This window comes from Trachinotus anak, unplaced genomic scaffold, assembly GCF_046630095.1.
Source record: "Trachinotus anak isolate AG129_WGS33_773 ecotype Australia unplaced genomic scaffold, CSIRO_AGI_Tana_v1 ptg000008l, whole genome shotgun sequence".
NCBI classification, from domain to species: Eukaryota; Metazoa; Chordata; class Actinopteri; order Carangiformes; family Carangidae; genus Trachinotus; species Trachinotus anak.
Genome location: NW_027273859.1, coordinates 6,988,951 through 7,008,139, shown reverse-complemented (window position 1 = coordinate 7,008,139; position 19,189 = coordinate 6,988,951). Strand labels below are relative to the sequence as shown.

General features: G+C 41.5%; 1 protein-coding gene across 10 annotated transcripts in view; it reads left to right on the top strand.

The window, feature by feature from the left end:
- Positions 1-12,427: 12,427 nt before the first annotated feature.
- Positions 12,428-19,189, top strand: part of fbrsl1 (fibrosin-like 1) — a 286,998-nt gene continuing 280,236 nt past the window's right edge. For 5 of the 10 annotated variants that reach the window (XM_071482145.1, XM_071482140.1, XM_071482139.1 and 2 more), the window contains exon 1: positions 17,070-18,763. In XM_071482145.1, the coding sequence (XP_071338246.1) occupies positions 18,461-18,763 (303 nt within the window). In that variant the 5' untranslated portion in view covers positions 17,070-18,460. Of the gene's footprint in view, positions 12,517-16,936; positions 17,035-17,068; positions 18,764-19,189 lie in introns of those variants that run through there. The other 5 variants (XM_071482146.1, XM_071482143.1, XM_071482142.1 and 2 more) reach the window with 3 other exon arrangements.

Genomic DNA, 19,189 nt, shown 5'->3' with positions numbered 1-19,189 from the left:
TTTATATGAGTGTCAAATACATCTCTGTCTGATTTTAGGAGAAAGCCCAACGTGACATCTTCACTTTTTTTGGGTCAGTCAAACATAATATAAACATTATTATGCATACATTTTCATCATGTGCATTTGCTTCTTGACAATACGGTCTTGCCTGTTTGTGACTGATGGTCAACCGGTTTGTTATGACCATGTGATTGCTGTAGGATGTACATACGCCTGTTTAAAGACTGAAGCTGCTTTCCATCTGTTAGCAAATTGCAGACTCAAACATGATGCCTTCACATGCAGCATTACATAACCCTCCTGCTCATGCAGCATTTCACAGGCCTTTGCTCACTGTTTATCTTAATTTGCTGCATTCATGTTCATCTCTGATCTTATTCACCAAAATTTCAGCATAAAGTACCTGAGGCCTGAACATGGAGATGAAATGCTGATGGATGATGGCACAGCTGATACATGTGCAACATGTGTGTGCGCAGAACTTCCACCTACACAGTAGGAAGAGGCTTTAAGGACAGCTGACTCAGACAAGTGGAGATTTGAATCACATAAACAACCCTCTCTTGTCTCTCTCTTTCTGCCTCTGTCTTTCTTTCACACGCTCTCTCTCTCTTTGAAATTAATCAGTGATGGTCTCTCCACCCCCTGCTGATGGATCTATTATTTATGAGGGCCCTTTGCACTAAACTAAATTTAGTGCATAAACTCCACTTGGAGAGCTAGAGAGGGGGATCAATAGGATGGCAGGGGCCACAGCAAGAGTCTCATTTACCTCTTTAGAAATGCAGGATGTGGAAAGGCTGACCCTGAGTGCAAATGTGCCTCCTGACTGAAAGAGAGCCTGAGAGAGCAAGCAATGAAGAGAGCATGAGGTTCTGACAATACAAGGTAAATTTCACTGGACCATTACTCTCCAATTGTTACCTTGTAGCTAATCTATATCAGAGATAGTGGGTCATTGATGGAGTGATGTTTGGTGTAATTAGGTTTATACAAGCTCTGCGTTATTGCCTTTTCAGCATGCCACATGTGCTGCATGAATCACATCTGATTTTTCAGTCCCCGTGACATCGATACCACTTGTCTCCTGTCAGGATCATCACGGCTGTGATTACTCTCTTCAGTGTCACCACACAGTTCAATATTTAATCATACACCCATTTGTATGGAAACAATCAGTTACTCATGCATAATTTTCTCCATAAGATTCTTGCTAAGAAAATGTATGTTTGTTGTCTTTATGCCCTCCAGGAACAAGTTAATATACTACTCTTGAAATAGATGCATCGTATTGAAAGAATAAAACAATGATTTGTTTCATTAAAGGTGCATAGATCCACATTTTTGTGACCTGTCTCAGTTGAAATCCTACCCTGAGTCCTGGCAGCACAGTAGTCGTGCCTTGCGTGATGTGAGTGTGTTTGTGCTGGACAGCTCCCAGGTGTTAAAGTCAGTGAGTATGAAGCAGGGAAATGCTGATCATGATGTATGCACAAAACATACACATGGCTGCTCAGCATGCCTAGAATCCCTGAGTAAATAAAGTCTGAAAATAAATATTTGAAAAACACTTTTTAAAGTAAAAGCTTACACATAATCCTATATAACCATAGATGATACATAGGTGTTTTGAATATGCAAATATATCATCCTTCAAGGAAGAATCCATCCTCAGAAGGTACAGTGTACTATCACGATTTAAGTAGTCGTAATATGTAGACTGGTGAGAACATGACAGAGTAGTATTATCCAAACAAAGATGTCTATTAGCTAGTCAGGAAGACAACTCTTTAAAAATGTGTTTTGAAGTTGGATTTAAATACACTGCCAGCAGACTGAATACTTAACAGAGGACTGGTCCAAAGCCAAAGTACAAGCGCAGCTGAAGCTCAGGCACTGCTTGATTTCAACCCAACTTTAACCTGGACTCTGGCCTGGCTCTAGTTTGGTCTTCTGGGACTGAGTTAAAAGCTCACTGATGTAATCCAGCACCTGGCCTGGTGAAGCCTTGAATGTGGTTAGTAAGAGGTTAAAATGAATTTGAAGAGAAACTTGGTCCAGTCCAGAGAAGCTAAATTCATGGTGCTGTGGGAAAAGTGTTTGTTCTTAGCAGCCTGACTTCAGATCTCTGAAGCCGAGTTCCAGCTCCAGCGTATCATAAGGTGGTAAGGTGTTACATTACACCAGGCACGGGGTAGTAGGGTGTGTTTTTCTGGTATAACTGAAGGACAGCTCTTCTGTTTCATAGTTCATGTTTAAAGCTGTGGCCACTGTCGAAAAAAGTTCATCAATACACTGGATGTTAGGAATATGAAACCAAGCACTGGCTAAATGTGTGCATTTACCTTTACTGTGGTTTTGTTGAGGTTTGCAACACACTGCTCAACTGCACAGACTGAACAGGTTCAACAGGACACACTTGATGACAAGATTAAGACAAGGATTGTACAGTGAATTCCTCTGAATGCCAGAATGCCAATGCTATGCCAATAAAAATATCAGCTCCCAACCAAAACAAACATGGAAGTTGTACAAAGCTCCATAATTGCTTTCCCTTTTCTGCGTTACTCTACTCCAGTTGGCTCTGTTGATCTCAAATTACAAAAGGAAGTCAAGAATTCAGATTTAGTCAAAGGGTGCATTGGAAAGAAAATCAACATAGTCTTGACAAGCAAGACCTAAGGCTTCTAATCTGATAATGAAAATCAAGTCATAGTGTAGCCTATTCACAGGCTGAGCAATCAAACAAATGCATGTCACAACAAGCTTGACCCAATGGGAAAGAGCGTAGGAAGGAGCAGTTGAGTTCATTGGCCTGTCTCCTCTTCCACATATTCAGACAGACTCACATTAAGTGACTGAAGGCCAATTTTGCCTTCTGCCCACTGGGCTGGTGTTATATGGTATTCATGTGTATTTGCCCATTCACTTGTAGATATGTTTTATTTTATAAACAATATGCCCATATTTTGTATCTTTACAGACACCTGCACTCAATCTAACACACTTCTGATTTGAGGAACACACAGAGAGCAACTGTGGGTAGGTCTAAGCCGTGGGTTTAGCTGCGTTCTTCAGTTAGCAGTTACACAGTGTCAGTAAAGCTCCTGCAGACCAGCCCAGTTATTGATTGTTTCCTTTCTTCTTTCAGGTGGGTAAATGTTGCATAAGCACCTTAATATTGTATTGGCAGTGTACACTTAATAGTTGATTTGATATATATTATGCAATATGTAGATATTGTTAGAGGGAACTATTACGTTAGCAAACCAGATACTTTTAGATGTAGCTGTCACTAATGCTGACGCAATTCCTCAGGGACTAAAGCTAGTTGGTAGTAGTTCTTGATTTTGTTTAAATATGCCGATCTATAAATGTATATGTCATTGTTGTCTGATTTAGCTGAACAAGTTAATATATACTGTATTAACGCAAAGTGGTCACTTGTTGCCATAGCAATGGTAAACAGTCCCGTAGATTCAGGCCATGTTGATGATTGTTGATGTAGTTTAATTATTTTAAATGGAGTTATTGAGATAAAACATTATTATTTTGGGATACTGTGATTTTCATGTAATACTATGATTGACAGATGGGTTGGCAGTTAAACCCAGAGTGTCAGTAAAGCCACTGAAGACTAGTTCAGTTACTGATTTCTTTATTTTTTCAAAACAAAACCACATTTTTTTCTTGTTCATCCTGAGTCTGATGTGATTCAGGGATTTGGCCATGACCACAGTAAGAAACAAGCAAGGTTTACTGAAGGGGGGGGGGGCATGGAGGAAAATGTAAACAGGGGACGAGTGAGGGATTGAAGAGGAGAGGTAGAAGGGTGATAGAGGGGGAATGACAGTGCAGTGGAGGGAGGAGTTAGGACCAAAGGAAAAGATCCATTTACCCAGCAGTGTATAAAACAGACACAGACACAACACAGGGACTGATAGTGACTGAAATATCAAAGCCAGCAGTCTACTGGGTAGGCTGGGAAGTGGCTGCTGCTGCTGTTTGATCCACCACACACTCGCTTTTTTTTTCTTTTTTTTTTTTTACTAAAAGCTTTGGAGAAGCCTCTGGGTGCCAGGGAGAACTGAGGTGATGTGTAGAATACATCCAGTCTTTCTCTTTGCCTCTCTCTCTCTCTGACAGTTTGTCTTTCCCTTTCTCTCCCTCTCTGCCTCTCATCTTGTACAAATTGTGAGAACTCCTTTAGGCACAGTGGGATGAGAAAGTATGCATTGCCGGGACAGCATGCGTGAAAGCATTTGCTCTGTCTATGAGTTGTGTGTCTACCTGTTTTCACTCGTGCTGGGATAATAGTTTGATCTTTGTCTTGCTTGCTGTCTCACAGACACACTGAGAGCTTCTTTTGGAAGGAAGTGGAGAAAACGATTTCTCCGTCTTTTCCTGCGGCACATCTCTCGTGCTCGGAGGTGAACCACATCTCAGGAGAGAGGAGATCAGTGAACAGAGCCGGCAGCCGAGCAGCCCAGCACTGTCATCCCGGTTGCCACCTGGAAACCCACCAAATAGAAACATCACTAGAAGCGGAGCCGTGTCCTCAATCTGTTGGACTCTACTTGGTGACTGAATTTGAGGATTTCTTTGTTTGAAGGACTAACCACCAGAGAAGCTGTGCATCTTTTCTGTATGAACAGCTAGAAAGGAACCATCTGTCCATGAAACACACTAAAAGCTGGCCCATTACAGTCCTGTTACAGTCAACTTTAATCATGAAGACATGATGTACTTAAAGGACAATATGCTCTGAACTTTCAGTCTCGAGGAAACTGAAACATGGATGCGGCAACTGGTTGCAGTTCCTTAAATTTTGTAGATTTTATTGCTGATGCTTTAAAATCAGACAGATTTAATGAAGCCCATTAATCCACGCAGCTCTGTTTCATATCTCTGTTAGATATTGAGACTAGAGTGTCAAAAAGCCAAGAGTATATTTTAGTCTGTAAGTAAACATTGAACATGAGCCCACACACGTAAACACACATTATAACTATAATCACTTAAGTCGGTGAAGCCTTGCAAGGGTTTTGAATATATGAGCTCTCCCCTGGGAGCCTGAGCTAAGGGAAGCTCATCAGACTGCAGCAGAGAGTAACTCTGTTTCTCTGTCTTTCTCTTCCTCCCTTCATCATTTCCTCCCACCAGAGACCACAGAGAGATTAACTACAGATCAGCTGGGGGACAGCACTGCAGAGACACTGACTCGCCAAACAGCAACAGAGAGAGGCACACTGTGGATGACGTATCACACTGTGTGGTTGTGTGCTGTGTGTGGGTATCACATGATCTAACAAAAGGGTTTACGAGAACACACATACTGTAAGATGCTTTGTTGGTTTTTAGGCAACATGCACATCATTCCAGTTGGACTTACAGTAGGTGACACTCACATGAAGCATTGTTTGCTTTAGGGACCACAGACAATGTCCTGCTGCATCTAGGGAACAGACACACAATGCCAGTGGGACTGAGGGAACACAAATGGTGTTAGTTGAGGAGTTAAGTAGTACACATATGATCTTAATTAAATTTAGGGAACACACACACATGGACAATCCTTGTTGAATTTAGGAATTGCATGTGTTTCTAGTTGGATTGAGGGGACACACAACTGTTCGAATTCTGAGAACACAACTTGACTGAGAACACGGTTAATCATTATAATGCAATGAGTGAAATTCAGTCAGAAGGTGCTGTATTTTGTAGGTGTGTGCTGCAGTGGACAAAGAGCTTTTCACAAGAGCAAGCTCGACTGTGCCACTCCACATTATCACAGAAATAAACTACACAGGAACCAAAAGGTATGATTTGTTCTGGCAAACCACTAGAAGAGATTTAGCCTCATGAAGATATTACAGCATTGCTGGCGTTAGCAGCCTGGCTGCTCTGGCTGCCCAGTGTGATATTGTGCAATTACATATTTCTTCCTCCACAGTCCAGTACACGTAGAGCAGCGTCACACCAGCCTTTTCTGAAAGGCTACAGAAGTTGAAGTTGCGGTGCATTGTAGGATCTATCATTCATTCATTCACTCTATTTGGCTGGAGGTGAGGTACATTGCCACTTCAGCAGGTTGCCCACCACTCAGCCGATACATATTTAACAAGCTGTCTGCACAAATCTTTAACTGAGGCTCTTCAGGATTCTTGTGGAAAATGGATTTACTGTGGTGTGGAGGGAAAGTTAAACAAGCATGAAAAATGAATGAAAGGTTTTGACCATATCCTTCCCTGTATATGGTATTATTACAGAATGACTTTACTTTGCTCCAGGGCTATAAATTCAGTTCAATTAAAAAAAAAAAAAAAATCAGATTCAATCATTTGAAAAGAAGTGGCATTCACTCTTTAAAAAAATGAGAGTAAAACAAAATCAGCTTAGCTTCTACAGTCTGGATCCCCATATTTTAGAGGGATTAAATGATGACCTTAAAGTAATGATTTTTAATGGATGCATCCATAGTATTGCAGAAGAAAATCCTTTGGTGTTATACCATCAAGCAAGAGGATAAACACTTTTTTTTTTTTTTTTACATTTGCCCAAATGTGTCTGTATCAATTTACCAAAGAAAGCTGCTTAGCATAAACCTGCTGTTAGAAACTCCCTCCATCTGTAACGATGAAAATCTACTGTCACACATAATCAGAGATATTACATTTCAGGCTTACATAATTAATCAGCAAGTCGGTGAATAACTTATGATACAAGTCATAAATTATATTTAACCAAGTCATTACCAGGGATGAACTCAAGAAGCGACTGCTTTTCTCACATGAAAGTAATAAGCCGGGTTGCCTCAGCATGTCTGCATTTATAAAGCAAATTATACATATATTCACTCACAGTGTCTCAACAGTTTATGCAAATCTTCTTGAGGTACTTTTTAATCATCTCTTTTGCTTTACTATAAACATCTTGTCTGGGTATACAAAACGATAAGGCTGCAGAGAGGAGTGATGTGTGCAGCTGCAGCGCTGTATGTCCTGCAGTGTCTGTTTGCCTTGTACATGATGTCCTGTTGTTCCAGTTTGCATGAGATCTGTGAATGTGTCGAGCCTTTGCATGTAAACGTTTAGGAATTACAGTACAAATCCAGCTTGTGCAAATATTAATTTACAGGCTTAGAAAATACATTTATGTTCATGCAAACTATTATTTACGGCACACATATTACTTGTGCATCAAATGTGACCTGAAATTGTGAGTATAAAATAAGCCACTAGAGTTGCAATATATCCATAAGTAGCATGCAAATGCAAGAGTATCCACATATACCGTCACTGTAAGGGTTAGAGGTAGTGAAAATAAATGTCTGGTAAGGAGGAAAGCTGACCCATAAGGACACAAAACAAAAGAGGGAATCAGAAGCCTTCCTGCAACAAGGAGCAGCATCTAAAGCATCGTGTTCTCTCATTTGCCTGGAGTAGATGCATGCATGAAAAGCTCCAAGTCTCTTTACATGCAAATCCAGTCTGTGTCTATGAGTGTGTTTTATCTCGGGGGCTGCTGTTTGCTAATCAAGAGCCTTGTGAAAGCCAGGGGAGCGTTATAAGAAGCCGAGTATAATACGCCTGCTCACAGCCTCTCTCTCTATTTGAACACACACCCATTTTACAGCCTTTTAACTTTCAATCTGCCCGTCGTTGCTTTTCTGTTCTTCCCACTCATTTGTTATTCCACAGGCCTCTCAGTTGGCATTTGAATGTATGCATGCATATTAACACTTGAGATAATGCATATCTGTAATGCTTTTAGGCATTCTTATGTTTTTTTGAGGGCGTTGTTTTTATGTTGTGTAAAGATGCTGAGCACGCGTAGCTTGTTTTGGTACTCTCCACAATATCAGTGACATATAGAATAATGATATAAAATCTGTGATAAGAGTTATGTCTTAACTAAAAAGTCATTGACAAGGTCCTTACCAGCGTCAAGGAGAGGATACAGCAAAGAAAAAGGAATGAACTGTTCCCTTAATTTAAATAAGTGAAATATCATTGAGTGAAAGTAAATGAGCATGTAGTGTATCATTCATTCTCCTGCAGCAGGTACTGATGATGAGCTGCTGAGCAAGGGATTTAAACCATAATCATTGCTTAGTGGTCAAACCTGTATGAATGTGCAGCAGGAGTGGAGATTAAAAAGTGGTAAATGCACTTTCTGTGGGTCAGTAAAATAAAGTAAATGAAAGATGAACGCTCATGATTTATCATAACATACTCTATTAAGTGACCACAGTTTCCATCCATATGTACTCCAGACCCTGAGGATGGATCCGGGCTCATCTGTGCAGCTCCTTCATTACACAGAGCAACACAGACAGCCTTCAGTGCTGCCTGCCGTCAGCCTATTTATGCTGCCTTCTCTGTTTACCCTCTCTGTTAACATTGTGCTCATTATACTGCGTAGCTGCAGATATGCACGGAAAACAAGCTGAGAGAAGTCCCTCTTTTATTCTCTCTCTCTCTCTCTCTCTCTGTTACTCTTTTTTGGTGTCACTCGCTCACTTATTTACACGTTCTAACAAGCAAGGTCCTGGGTGAGGAAGCCCTCCCCTGTGACAGTTTGTCACATTGTGTCGGCCTGTTGAGTGCCACTGAGAACACATCACCTCTGCTAATGTGGCATTGTGTGACACGGCCTTCGAGGTTGAAAAATCTGACACTTGTGAACGGTTAGAGGGTACATTACCACATGTTTGCATGTTGGAGGGCCCCTCAGTGAGACCCATGCAAAAGTAAAAGGAGGGAGAATGGGTTTGTGTGTGTGTGTGTGTGTGTGTGTGTGTGTGTGTGTGAGGTTTGGGGAGGTGGTTGTTTGGGGGACTTGGCACAAGTGATTGCTGGAGATCTGGGGTTTGGTGGCTATATACCCTTCTGTCTCTCACAAAGCTCCAGAGAAAAGAGACGTTGCAGACCCCGTCAATCATTTCTTTTTGTCAAGTTTTTTACCAAGTGATAAGCATGCAAACCGGGGTCAGACATGAAAAGAAAAGCTGTGACAGGTGCACACAGACCAACCTAAACTGCCTCCTGTTTGTGATATGTTTATACTAATCCACAAGCGAGTAATTCAACCGTTTTTGCCTCTTCTCCTCCACTAAGCCACAGGTCACACAGCAGTCTAATCACTGGTCCACCCTGTCATGCAAATCATGCTAAATATATTATAAAGTACTTTAAAAATTAATATTTTACATAATCCACTTCATTTTGCTTAAAGCAATGCACTGACCTTTCAGCAAATACACACTTTTTAATGAACTAAACTTTGCTTGATGAAAAGATTTGCAGTTTCTCATCTGAGTGTTCAGTGTTGGATGCTCATGTGGTTTCAGGATAAAGCAAAATCACAATACTGCTTAGTTAAAGGAACACTATCGAGTTAGTCTCATGTCTCATTAAATATCAAGCTTGAGGCAATAGTTAGCTTAGCATTAAAACTGGAAATACTGTAAACAGTTAGCCTGGCTCTGTCTAAAGCTAACAAAAACATCCAACCAAAATGTTAAACTTTTAACAAACAAAGAAAGCTGCAAGCAGTTTTCTCAAAGGGTGATCAGCAGCAGCTTTATTCCAAGAATAATATGCCTTTACACTTAAAGTGGTAGTTATCATTATTATAGGGTTATTTGACGTGGAGTTGTGAGAGGTATTTATACATAGTCAGTGTATTACTTGCAGTAGATTTGGAGAAGTAGAAAGGAGTATGGGCACAGAAGCTCAGCGATGTTTTGCTGTGGACAGGGTCAGAAGAAAAATCTCAACGGTGCACACTGTCTTACACTGCAGATCAGCTGTTTGAGTCAGAAAGGGCTACTGCCATAGTCAGACTACACGATTTTAAGCCCGATTTCGACGGCAAATCGGCGGTCGATCAATGCCAACCCATCGCATATGCCAACCAGATATCTAGCATGCTAAATATCTGGCCTGTCCCAGATGAGCTACAGTCAGTGAGAGCACAGGACATGGAATGAGGGGAAAGAGGCAGCAACCAGGAAGTCTACAACAACTGACATGGGGGGGGTTGGGGGACAAAGCATTATGCAAACAAGTAATGCTTGTTTTCATCTGACCTCCATTTTTCAAATCCTGTTTCGTGCGAAGAAATGCATCATTTCCCATATCACTTCTTGTGGATCTTTTCATGACAGAATGTTGTTTTGGAGACCAGACAGACTAGTTGGGGTGAAAAAGCGTGTAGTGCGTGATTCAGTGTCGCCACTCAGTCTTATACTATGAACTCCTTACGGCTTCAACGCTGCCCGATTGCAAGTCAGCAAGTTGGGTAGTGTGAACTGTACAGCAGTCTGATGCCTTTGGAGTCATATGGTCTGGACTTAGTTTAAGCATAAGTGCACTTGTGTGTAGGAATACGGCTGTTCAACAGTTGGGAAAAAGATGTTCCAAAGCAGAGGGCTGTTTGAAAGCGAGATAAAGCAGTGAAAATATTCAAAATACACGCTTTTTTTTTTGTAAGCATTTTTGACATGGCTAAAACACATTTTTCTGTGCCAGTACCCGTGTCTACTTCTTTAAACTGGAAGCACGCTGATCTGAATCTACTTCAGGTAATGCACTGATGTATAACTATCTCACACAACCCTGCCTTTAAAGACATCAAATGAAAAGATAATGCCTCTGGATTGTGGGTTGTAGTGTTGCTAGGTGTGTAGTAAGTATAGTCGTCACAGTTATAAAATCAAATGACGCCCTCACTTTATCCTTCCACCAACCGATGGAAATCGAAGCATGGTTCTGGGGGAATATCGACCGACTTCAGGGTCTTTTATGAAAAGCTCTGCTGTCACAACATCTGTTGATGCGATTTGGAGAGGCAGAGAGCATTGTTACTTTAGCATCAGAGAGGGCACCAGACATCCAGGATCAATAAAAACCATTACAGCATTTTGCTCAAAATGTTGAGCAATGCCTGGAACCAAAAACAAGAAATGTGGGAATTCTTGACTAGAGGATCCTCTGAGTGAGAAAAGAATGGAGAAGAAAGAATGGGAACAGAAACATATCCCCTCATGGCTTATAATAATCCAGAGAAACACAGTTTTTTTTATGATGACATTTATCGTGACATTTATCCACATCAATCTCTTAACTCAATTTATTTCACTAAAATAGCAGGTCACATTGCTAATTTCGCCCTGAATGATGCCTGTAATAAAAACCCTACTGCCTGTTCAAGGGCTGCCAATAAATTCAGCTCTCTCACCCTCACAGCTCTAGGGCCAATCTTTCTGTTTGATTAAACTTTGCTCCCCAGTGGTATGAAATATCCAAAGGCACTTAGATTTACGACCTACTCAGTTAAATTATTGACACCTCACTGCCTTTGCTATCAGTTTCTTGACTAATCCCCTGTTGTTACCTCACTTATTCAAGTTGGTGACTTCCATTTGACTTTCAGTGATAAAATACTCTGGAGTGATTCATTGCCATTTGATGGCAGCAGCTATAGACATGTTTACATTACACATGCAATATCTGATAGGCTCATGCTAAGTCTGCCACTCTATAAATAATTGTCTGTGTCCAACATGAAACAAGCAGCTGTTGTCTTTGAAACAAAGGTACGGAGTGCTGGTTCTGCGATAGATCTAAATAACAGACGTTGTGCAGATAGAACGCAGGGAGGAAAAATGAGCGAAAGGGAGAGGAAGAAAGGCTGTGAAAAAGACACTGAGAGAGAATAAGAGGGCAAGAGATAAAGGGAGTGTGTAAGCGGGCTCTCAGGCAAGGAGGATGTGTAAGCTCTGTCTGTGGAGTGAGCAGGTTAATTTTTCATGCGGCAGTTTGCAAAGCCTGGCCCAGGCATTCCTATAGCTGGCCATGGTTTCCCGAGAGAGAGCTTGTTGCGCAAGACCCCCAGGCGGATTTCTTGTTGAGTCTGCCTGTAAATTGCCACCAAACTAGTGAATTACTCCATGATGTGTCAGAGAGGCAGCCGAAAGCCCTATAGGCATAAAGCCACAGACTTATGTTTTCCCCTCACAGTAGTTCCTCAGTGACAGCTAGGGCAGCAAATTGAGATGTCTCAGTTAGAATGAAACAGCTCCATATTCAAAACAGCTGGTCGCCATTGCTGCTAGAGTTTCTGATGGATTAAATAAACGTGCATGCTGCTTTAACCAAAAATGGCAAATTTCATTTTGCAGAAAATATTGTCAGGAAAATTGCAAATTTGAGATGAAAAGACTGAAAGTCTACAGCTCAAATTACCCCAAAAAGAGGTAAAAACAACAGCTCCAGGTTGGGAGGGGGACATTTATTTCTCTATAATTGTAAATATTACAGTATATTTCCCATATTCATGCCTAGAAGAGTCTTGTAATAACATTTCACACACCCCTAAAGTGGACCATACCATTTTCTTAACCTTGATGTTAGCTGACCGGCTCGTCTGCCTGCCTCACTCCCATCACTGCATCTTCAAGCATGCTCCAGTGGGTTATGCAAGTAAACTGAGACACTATGGGTAAAGGTAAGTAGCAGTGTCTAGCTTGTTTATACTCTTTACTTTCTTACCTTCAGAGTTTCTGAATTAGACTGTGCCTACGTAGCATCTAGAGTATCTAAAGATGTAGGCTAATGTTAGCTAGTTTCTAACGTGTTGCCTGAAGTTAGTGTTGGTATCAAATATCAGCTAGCTAAAGCTAAATAGGACTAGTCAAGTGGTAGTGCACCCTTTCCTTTCCATTGTTGTAAAGATAGGTTTTGACATCAATATAGAGTTTATTATCTCATTTTACCAGTCTTGTGTAGCTGCGGTGGTTTAGCTAGTCTTTTACTGATTGATATTAGCCTTTATAAGTGGCACCCTGTTTGTTTTCACTCAGGAATTCAGGAGTTTTACCTGGTTGGGCAAATGAACAATATAAAAATCCATGTGTGTTGACAGCTAAGAAATGGTTTGCGCAAGTAAGTTTATTCTGAGTACTGTACTGATTTTCAGATACTTGTACTTAACATGAGAATTTCCATTTTATGGTACTTTATACTTCCACTCTACTACATTTCAGAGGGAAATATCGTATTTACTCCCACTCCTCCTACTCCTACTCTACTCCTACTACATTTATTTGACAGCTTTAGTTACTAATTAGTTTTAAGATGAAGATCTTCCAAAATGGATAATATAACAAGCTTTTAAAATACAACACATTGTTAAAGATTAAACCCGTGGTTTCCATTCTTTTAAGCCTCTAATGTCTTAGAAAAACTAGTGTTTAATCAGGTCACATTTTGGATGCATGAGTTGTTGACAGCTCCAACAATAGTGATTTCTCCCTCTAAGCCTCTCACATGGTTTCATTTCAATCAGTGTTCCAATGATTCAATATCTCACCAATCTCATCAAAGTTTAGAGAGACTCATCATTATCAACAGGCTTCAGATATTACATTAAACAAGCAGGATACTGTGAGGACTGTATCACTTGAACTTGAACCGAAGTGTACAACCTAGTGTGCAGTACTGGGTTCCCTCTTTGCCCTGGAGAAAAGGGACCAAAGACCAAAGTGGTGGACTGACACGACTGACAGACTGACATTGCCATCCCCAGAGCCGTGCCATTGTCATAGCTCAGAATGACAGCATCGGTTATTTTCGCAAATGCCAGAAATAGACATGTGTTGTTATCTATAAATAACCAAGATGTTAATAATTTAGGGTCCTATATTAATTTCCTATCATGAAGTAGTTATTTTAATCCAAATCATTTTGTTTCCCTAATCATGTTTTTTGATTTTACTTTCACAGTTTCCTTTGTGCAACAGTGTTTTGTAGTAGTTCTGAAAGGCACTAAGAATCGATGTTGTCCTTTGACAAGGGTATCAGGTCAGAGAACACTTATGTGCCTCATTCTGGTCAGCACTTACAAACAGCATATTCTGCTGCTTAATTAAGCAATTCCTTCTTTTTTCTGCCCCTTACTCCTTTCAAACTAAAATCATTGCAGGATTGTTTTAAAATGTAACTTATCCAAGTTAAAACCGAGTTGAACCTGTCATCTTCTTCTTCATGTTGAGACCCTAACCCATGTCAAAGTAAATGAAATAAACTAACAGCAGTAAAAGTTGATTAACAGTGACCTCTTGATGTCCAGGTGAAACAGTTTGAGACATTCTCACAACACTTAGTTCTACATAAGCTTCAGCCCAGTATTGTAGAAATTATTGACAATTCTGTACCTAATAATTCACGTCCAGTGTCTTGGTGGTAGGTGGGCATGTAGCACATCTGACTTAGATGCAGCAGATTGGAGTTCATGTCCCTTCAGAAACCCACACCTGCTGCTTGCTTATATAATAACCGCAGTCTTTCCATGACCTTAACCAAGTCCTTTAGTCACTTTCTGCACCTCGAACCATACCTTAACCATAATACATGCATTTGCCTTAATCCTTAACCTTTACCTGAACTATGCCATAATGGTCATTCACAGATATTGTGAAATGTGAGAAAAAAATATAGATATTAGTCCGATACTGAAATTGTTGTATTCTCCAGCTTAACAAAATTTGCCAGTTAAACCATCACCATGACTTAAGAAAGCTGAGAGATGCCTTCCACAATCTATGAATGTAGTCCTAATATACTGACTGTGCACAAATTACAGTGTGAAGTGAGACCAACAGAATTTATTTTCTTTACAGCAGTGTAGGGATTTTAGTCTTACAGCTGTCTAGTGTTCAACTGTGAAATCTGGGTTTATTGATTTCTGTGAGGCTATATTCTTTACAAAGGATACAGTGTGTATTCGAGGACAGATTTTTTTTTATTGTTTTCTTCAGATCCCTCACCTCTCAGTCCCAATGTCTACACCATGCAGTTCTCTTTAAGAGCTATCTCAGTGGAAAATAGCCCTTTTAGCCAGAAGCACCTTGACCCCAGTGATATCAAATGGATCCTTATCGTGGTGGCAGAGGCAAAGAAAAACAATTGTGCTGTTTAAACATCATAAATGCAGGACAGGCTCCCTCCCCTTAGCGTCACAGTGCAGCCAGGGCTAAGCGTTTCAAAGAGACTTGTGTTTGAATGACTGTGATGTGGGAGCTCAGAGTCTGTAGCTATGGATTAAGCTCACAGCAAATAGTAGCATGGAAGAAACAGAGGTAATCTCTTCCCTCTCCTCCACAGCCCTCTCACCATACCTGTTCCCCCTTTTTTAATCTCCTTACTGAATTAGTTCTTGCAAAGCTGCTCAAACAGAGAGGGGTTTATTCACAGTGGCCAAGGGTTAAAATAACATGAAAATGATAATGTCTCGAGCTCCTGAATGGTCCTTTTACTCAAAGATTGATGGGCTACTCACCTGGTTATTGTTCTCCAAAGCAGCATACAGGTAGAATACACTTCTTGCCTTCTTTAGATTTGATTCTTTGATAAAAAAAAGTACATAGAGCAGTGGACAAACCTAGCTATTTTGTCTTGTAACTCCCGCCATTTATAAATATAGTCAAAGTGTCACATTTTGATACATGAATGTAGTCTACACAGTGTAACCTGATGCAGCAGTGTATCACGTAAACTTCATCGTACTCACTCACTTAGTGCCGTCTCTGGTTTAATCGCCTACAGTGCTCCAGATAATTTACGCTGTTGCACGCTATATTTGCATAAAAGTAGTTTCATTGTGCATTTTGATGTGTTGCTTTTCAGTTTTACTGAGGATCCTCGCCATAAAAAGAAAATTCCCACACCTGAACCACTGCACTGACTAAATATTTCAGGTCGGCTCTTGCAGCTTTGCTTTCACTGCTTCCTGCACTGTGAAGATCAAATAATGAGCCAGAGAATTCTTATATGCAATATTTCACACTGTCTGCATATTGTAATTTCTCTTCAGCTCACACACCCTCATATGAGATCATTACCCGTAAGCCTCTGATGTTAACTGCTTATCATCGGTGTTTCTTCCCACTCGTCCCCACGTGACCCTTACTAATGAAACTGCAAATAGTGACGAAGTAGTTCAGAAGGATCTTTTTTATTAGATAGCCAATAGGATAAAGCAATAAGTTAATACAGGGTGTGAATCCACCTCATTTTTTATTACTTGTACTTTGTCATCTCTCTGTTAGTTTTAACTGGATTTATCCAAAAGTCTTTAATGTAAAATGCATTCTGAGTGTGTAGGTTGTCTGACAGGGGGTGGCTCTGAGGTTCTTCTGCAGTCTGTTCCACCCATGAAGTTCTACATAGCTTGACAGTGTACTGTATACTTGCTGATAAAGATAAAATAATCAAGAATGAACCTGGCATGCAGGTTCACAACCCCAGTAAGCTTCCTTTATTCAAGCTCGGCACAAGATAAGTTTCCAGTTAAGCAAAGCCTTATATAAATACTAACCAGGCATTTCCACAGGAGGCACACTTCCCTGTCACTTGATATTAAAATTTATACATTTCCTCTGAAAGTTACACTTACCTACAGTGTGTGTAGCAGTCTGTATAGATTATTATCAGTTTGTTTCTGGGGTTATAGTTTCATGTAGAATGATGTTACAGTGAATATGTTCTGAATTCCAGTGCTATACATATCAGAGTCCCATCATTTCAACATCATTATTTCATTATTTAATAAATCACACCTTTCCTGCCACAGAATCTACTGTGAGCATTTAGTGTAGTGGTCTCCACACTTCTGCATATGAAGGAACTCCCGGATCTACAGGCTACAGTTTACACCACACAACCTTAATGGCCTCACTGAGAGCTTTTTTATACATTCATAAAGGCTTACATAAGTGTCCATATCAGTGTAGGTGGAATTACAGTCACAATACGGGCAGTGAAACCTATAATAGGAATAATTGTTACACAATTGGGTGATTATATAATGTCATTGCCCTCATTTCTACTAATCAAAATCAGATAAATTAAGCTGCTTTACTTTGCAGAAGACTCCCTGGAACTCCCAGAGGGACCCCTGGAAGTCCCCACGCTGCAGATTGGCAAACACTGCTCCAGGGTTTAAAAAGCTGGGACACAGGGCAGGGTAAGTATGGCAACCTGTATTTCAAATATTTACTGTACAGTTGTGACATTTTGAAGTTAATCTGACACTGAAATGCGACTTTACACCTTAAGTTGTGTTGTGTTGTGCTGGTGAACTCAGAGCCAGCATGGTCAGAAAGTTGTCAAAACCTGATATGTGAGTGTGTGTGTGTGTGTGTGTGTGTGTGTGTGTGTGTGTGTGTGTGTGTGTGTGTGTGTGTGTGTATTCCCTGCCGGTGACAGCACAGGCAGTCAGTGGGACAGACATGATGTGGCATCCTCTCTGGCAGACAGACAGACTGAAATAGTGCCTGATGTGACAAAGTGTGCCCAACAGTGAGAGAGAATGATTCTTTCCCTTTTTTTAAAGACCAGCTTCCTTCCTATGGTAAATTGCAGGCCAGAGGTGGCGGAAATACGTCAGTTATGTGGGTTCTCTGAAGCTCGACTGTGTCTCTTAATTTCGGATGGAGGGAATGAGAGGGGGGAGATGAGATTTTAATCACTGCTGTCGCTTTAAGGACACTTATCAAAGCCTTATTATGCGAAGAGAAAATACCACGAACCGCTGAGCGACTGAGCAGCCAGAGGACGGACTGGTGGATTTTATAGGAAACTCAACATTATCTGAGCTGGAATAGACCGCTTCGCTGCCTCATGGAGTTTGATTACACACCGGATGGCTGTCTGATTCGGACGGCTCGGATCATTTAGGAAATATTGCGCATAAGTAGCTCTCAGACTTGGGATCCTTTGCCCCTGAAGCGCAGGGAGGAATATGGCTTAAAACTCAACGCGTACGGGATTATTCACTCATCCGACGGCCACCATCGATACGTACTTGTTCGCCAGGCGTTTTGTTCCGGACGGATAGTCTCCCGAGCTGTTTATCTGACAGCCTTGGATCATGGATTGGGCTGGTGGAAAACAACAGCGGGCAGCGACATGATTTCTCTGCGCTGTCTGCGGTATGCTGCGAGGTTAGGCTTTAACATTGCTGGTTATTATTCCGATGCAACAAAAGTTACTAAGCGAGTGTAATGCGTGGATTTTAACTATTTCGCCGTTTTGCACCTGCTTGAACGGATACCGCGTCGACACGGTGCAGATTCGTGACAAAATAACGCGTGGATCCGCGTCGCTTTGCTCCCTCTCTTTCGCCTGTGTGGGATACTTGGACATTTGCTTATCGTAATGGAGATTGGGGAGGTTTATACTCAAGGTCATCGAGTGTTATAAGGCTATATTTGCTTTGTTATTTACACACACACACAGCGCTATCTTCACGTTATAGCGCAGCCTACAATTGTCAGCCCAGTGTGTGTTGGGCTATTTGTTATTACACGGTGCAGCCAGCGTTTGGGCGAGCACCTCCTGTGGAGTTCTGTTTCTATTTCTTTTTGACACTGCAAGCTTTCTCCAGCAACATGGATGGGAAATTGAAGCAGGGTCGGAGATGTCGGTCCAAGCGGGAGAGGGTGCGGAGGTTGCGGGAGGCAGGGAGCAGAGACGCCCGCAGCCCCGACCCCAACTCCTCCTGCTCCGACAGGGAGGGACACAGTCCGGGGAGGGACACCGCCTCCCTGCCCGGTAAAAAGGCGCCGCACCCCGCAGCCGCCGCCAGAGCTCCGCGTCCCCCCCGGCGGAAGAGACGGGAGTCCAGCTCGCAGGAGGAGGATATCATTGATGGATTTGCTATAGCCAGTTTCATCAGCCTGGACCGTCTGGAGGTAAGGAGGAACCAGATCATTACCTGTGTGTGTGTGTGTGTGTGTGTGTCTGTCAGTGGATGTGTGTGTACGCGAGTGTACTCATTCCTCATCAGCGGAGTGGTTGTCAAAGAGGGGGTCCTTGAACCCCCCCTGTCTAATTTGTCTGTAATTTACTGGAGATGATGCCAATTAGAGTGTGGATTAGGTTCACACTTCTAATCATCTGATGGTGTCTGATGGTTCCCGGAGGTTCAGCCCCCCCCCCCCCAAAAAACTCAAGGTGTCCCAGATCACTCCCATGAGGATGTTGACAGCTGTACAGTTCAATATAGATGTACCAGGTCTATGGGTCCTAATGTGTGTCTCTGTGAAGTCCTTGACATGAAAGTGTTTGACAAACATTGCAGCACACAACTCTGCCTGCTGAATATTCCAAGTTCAAGG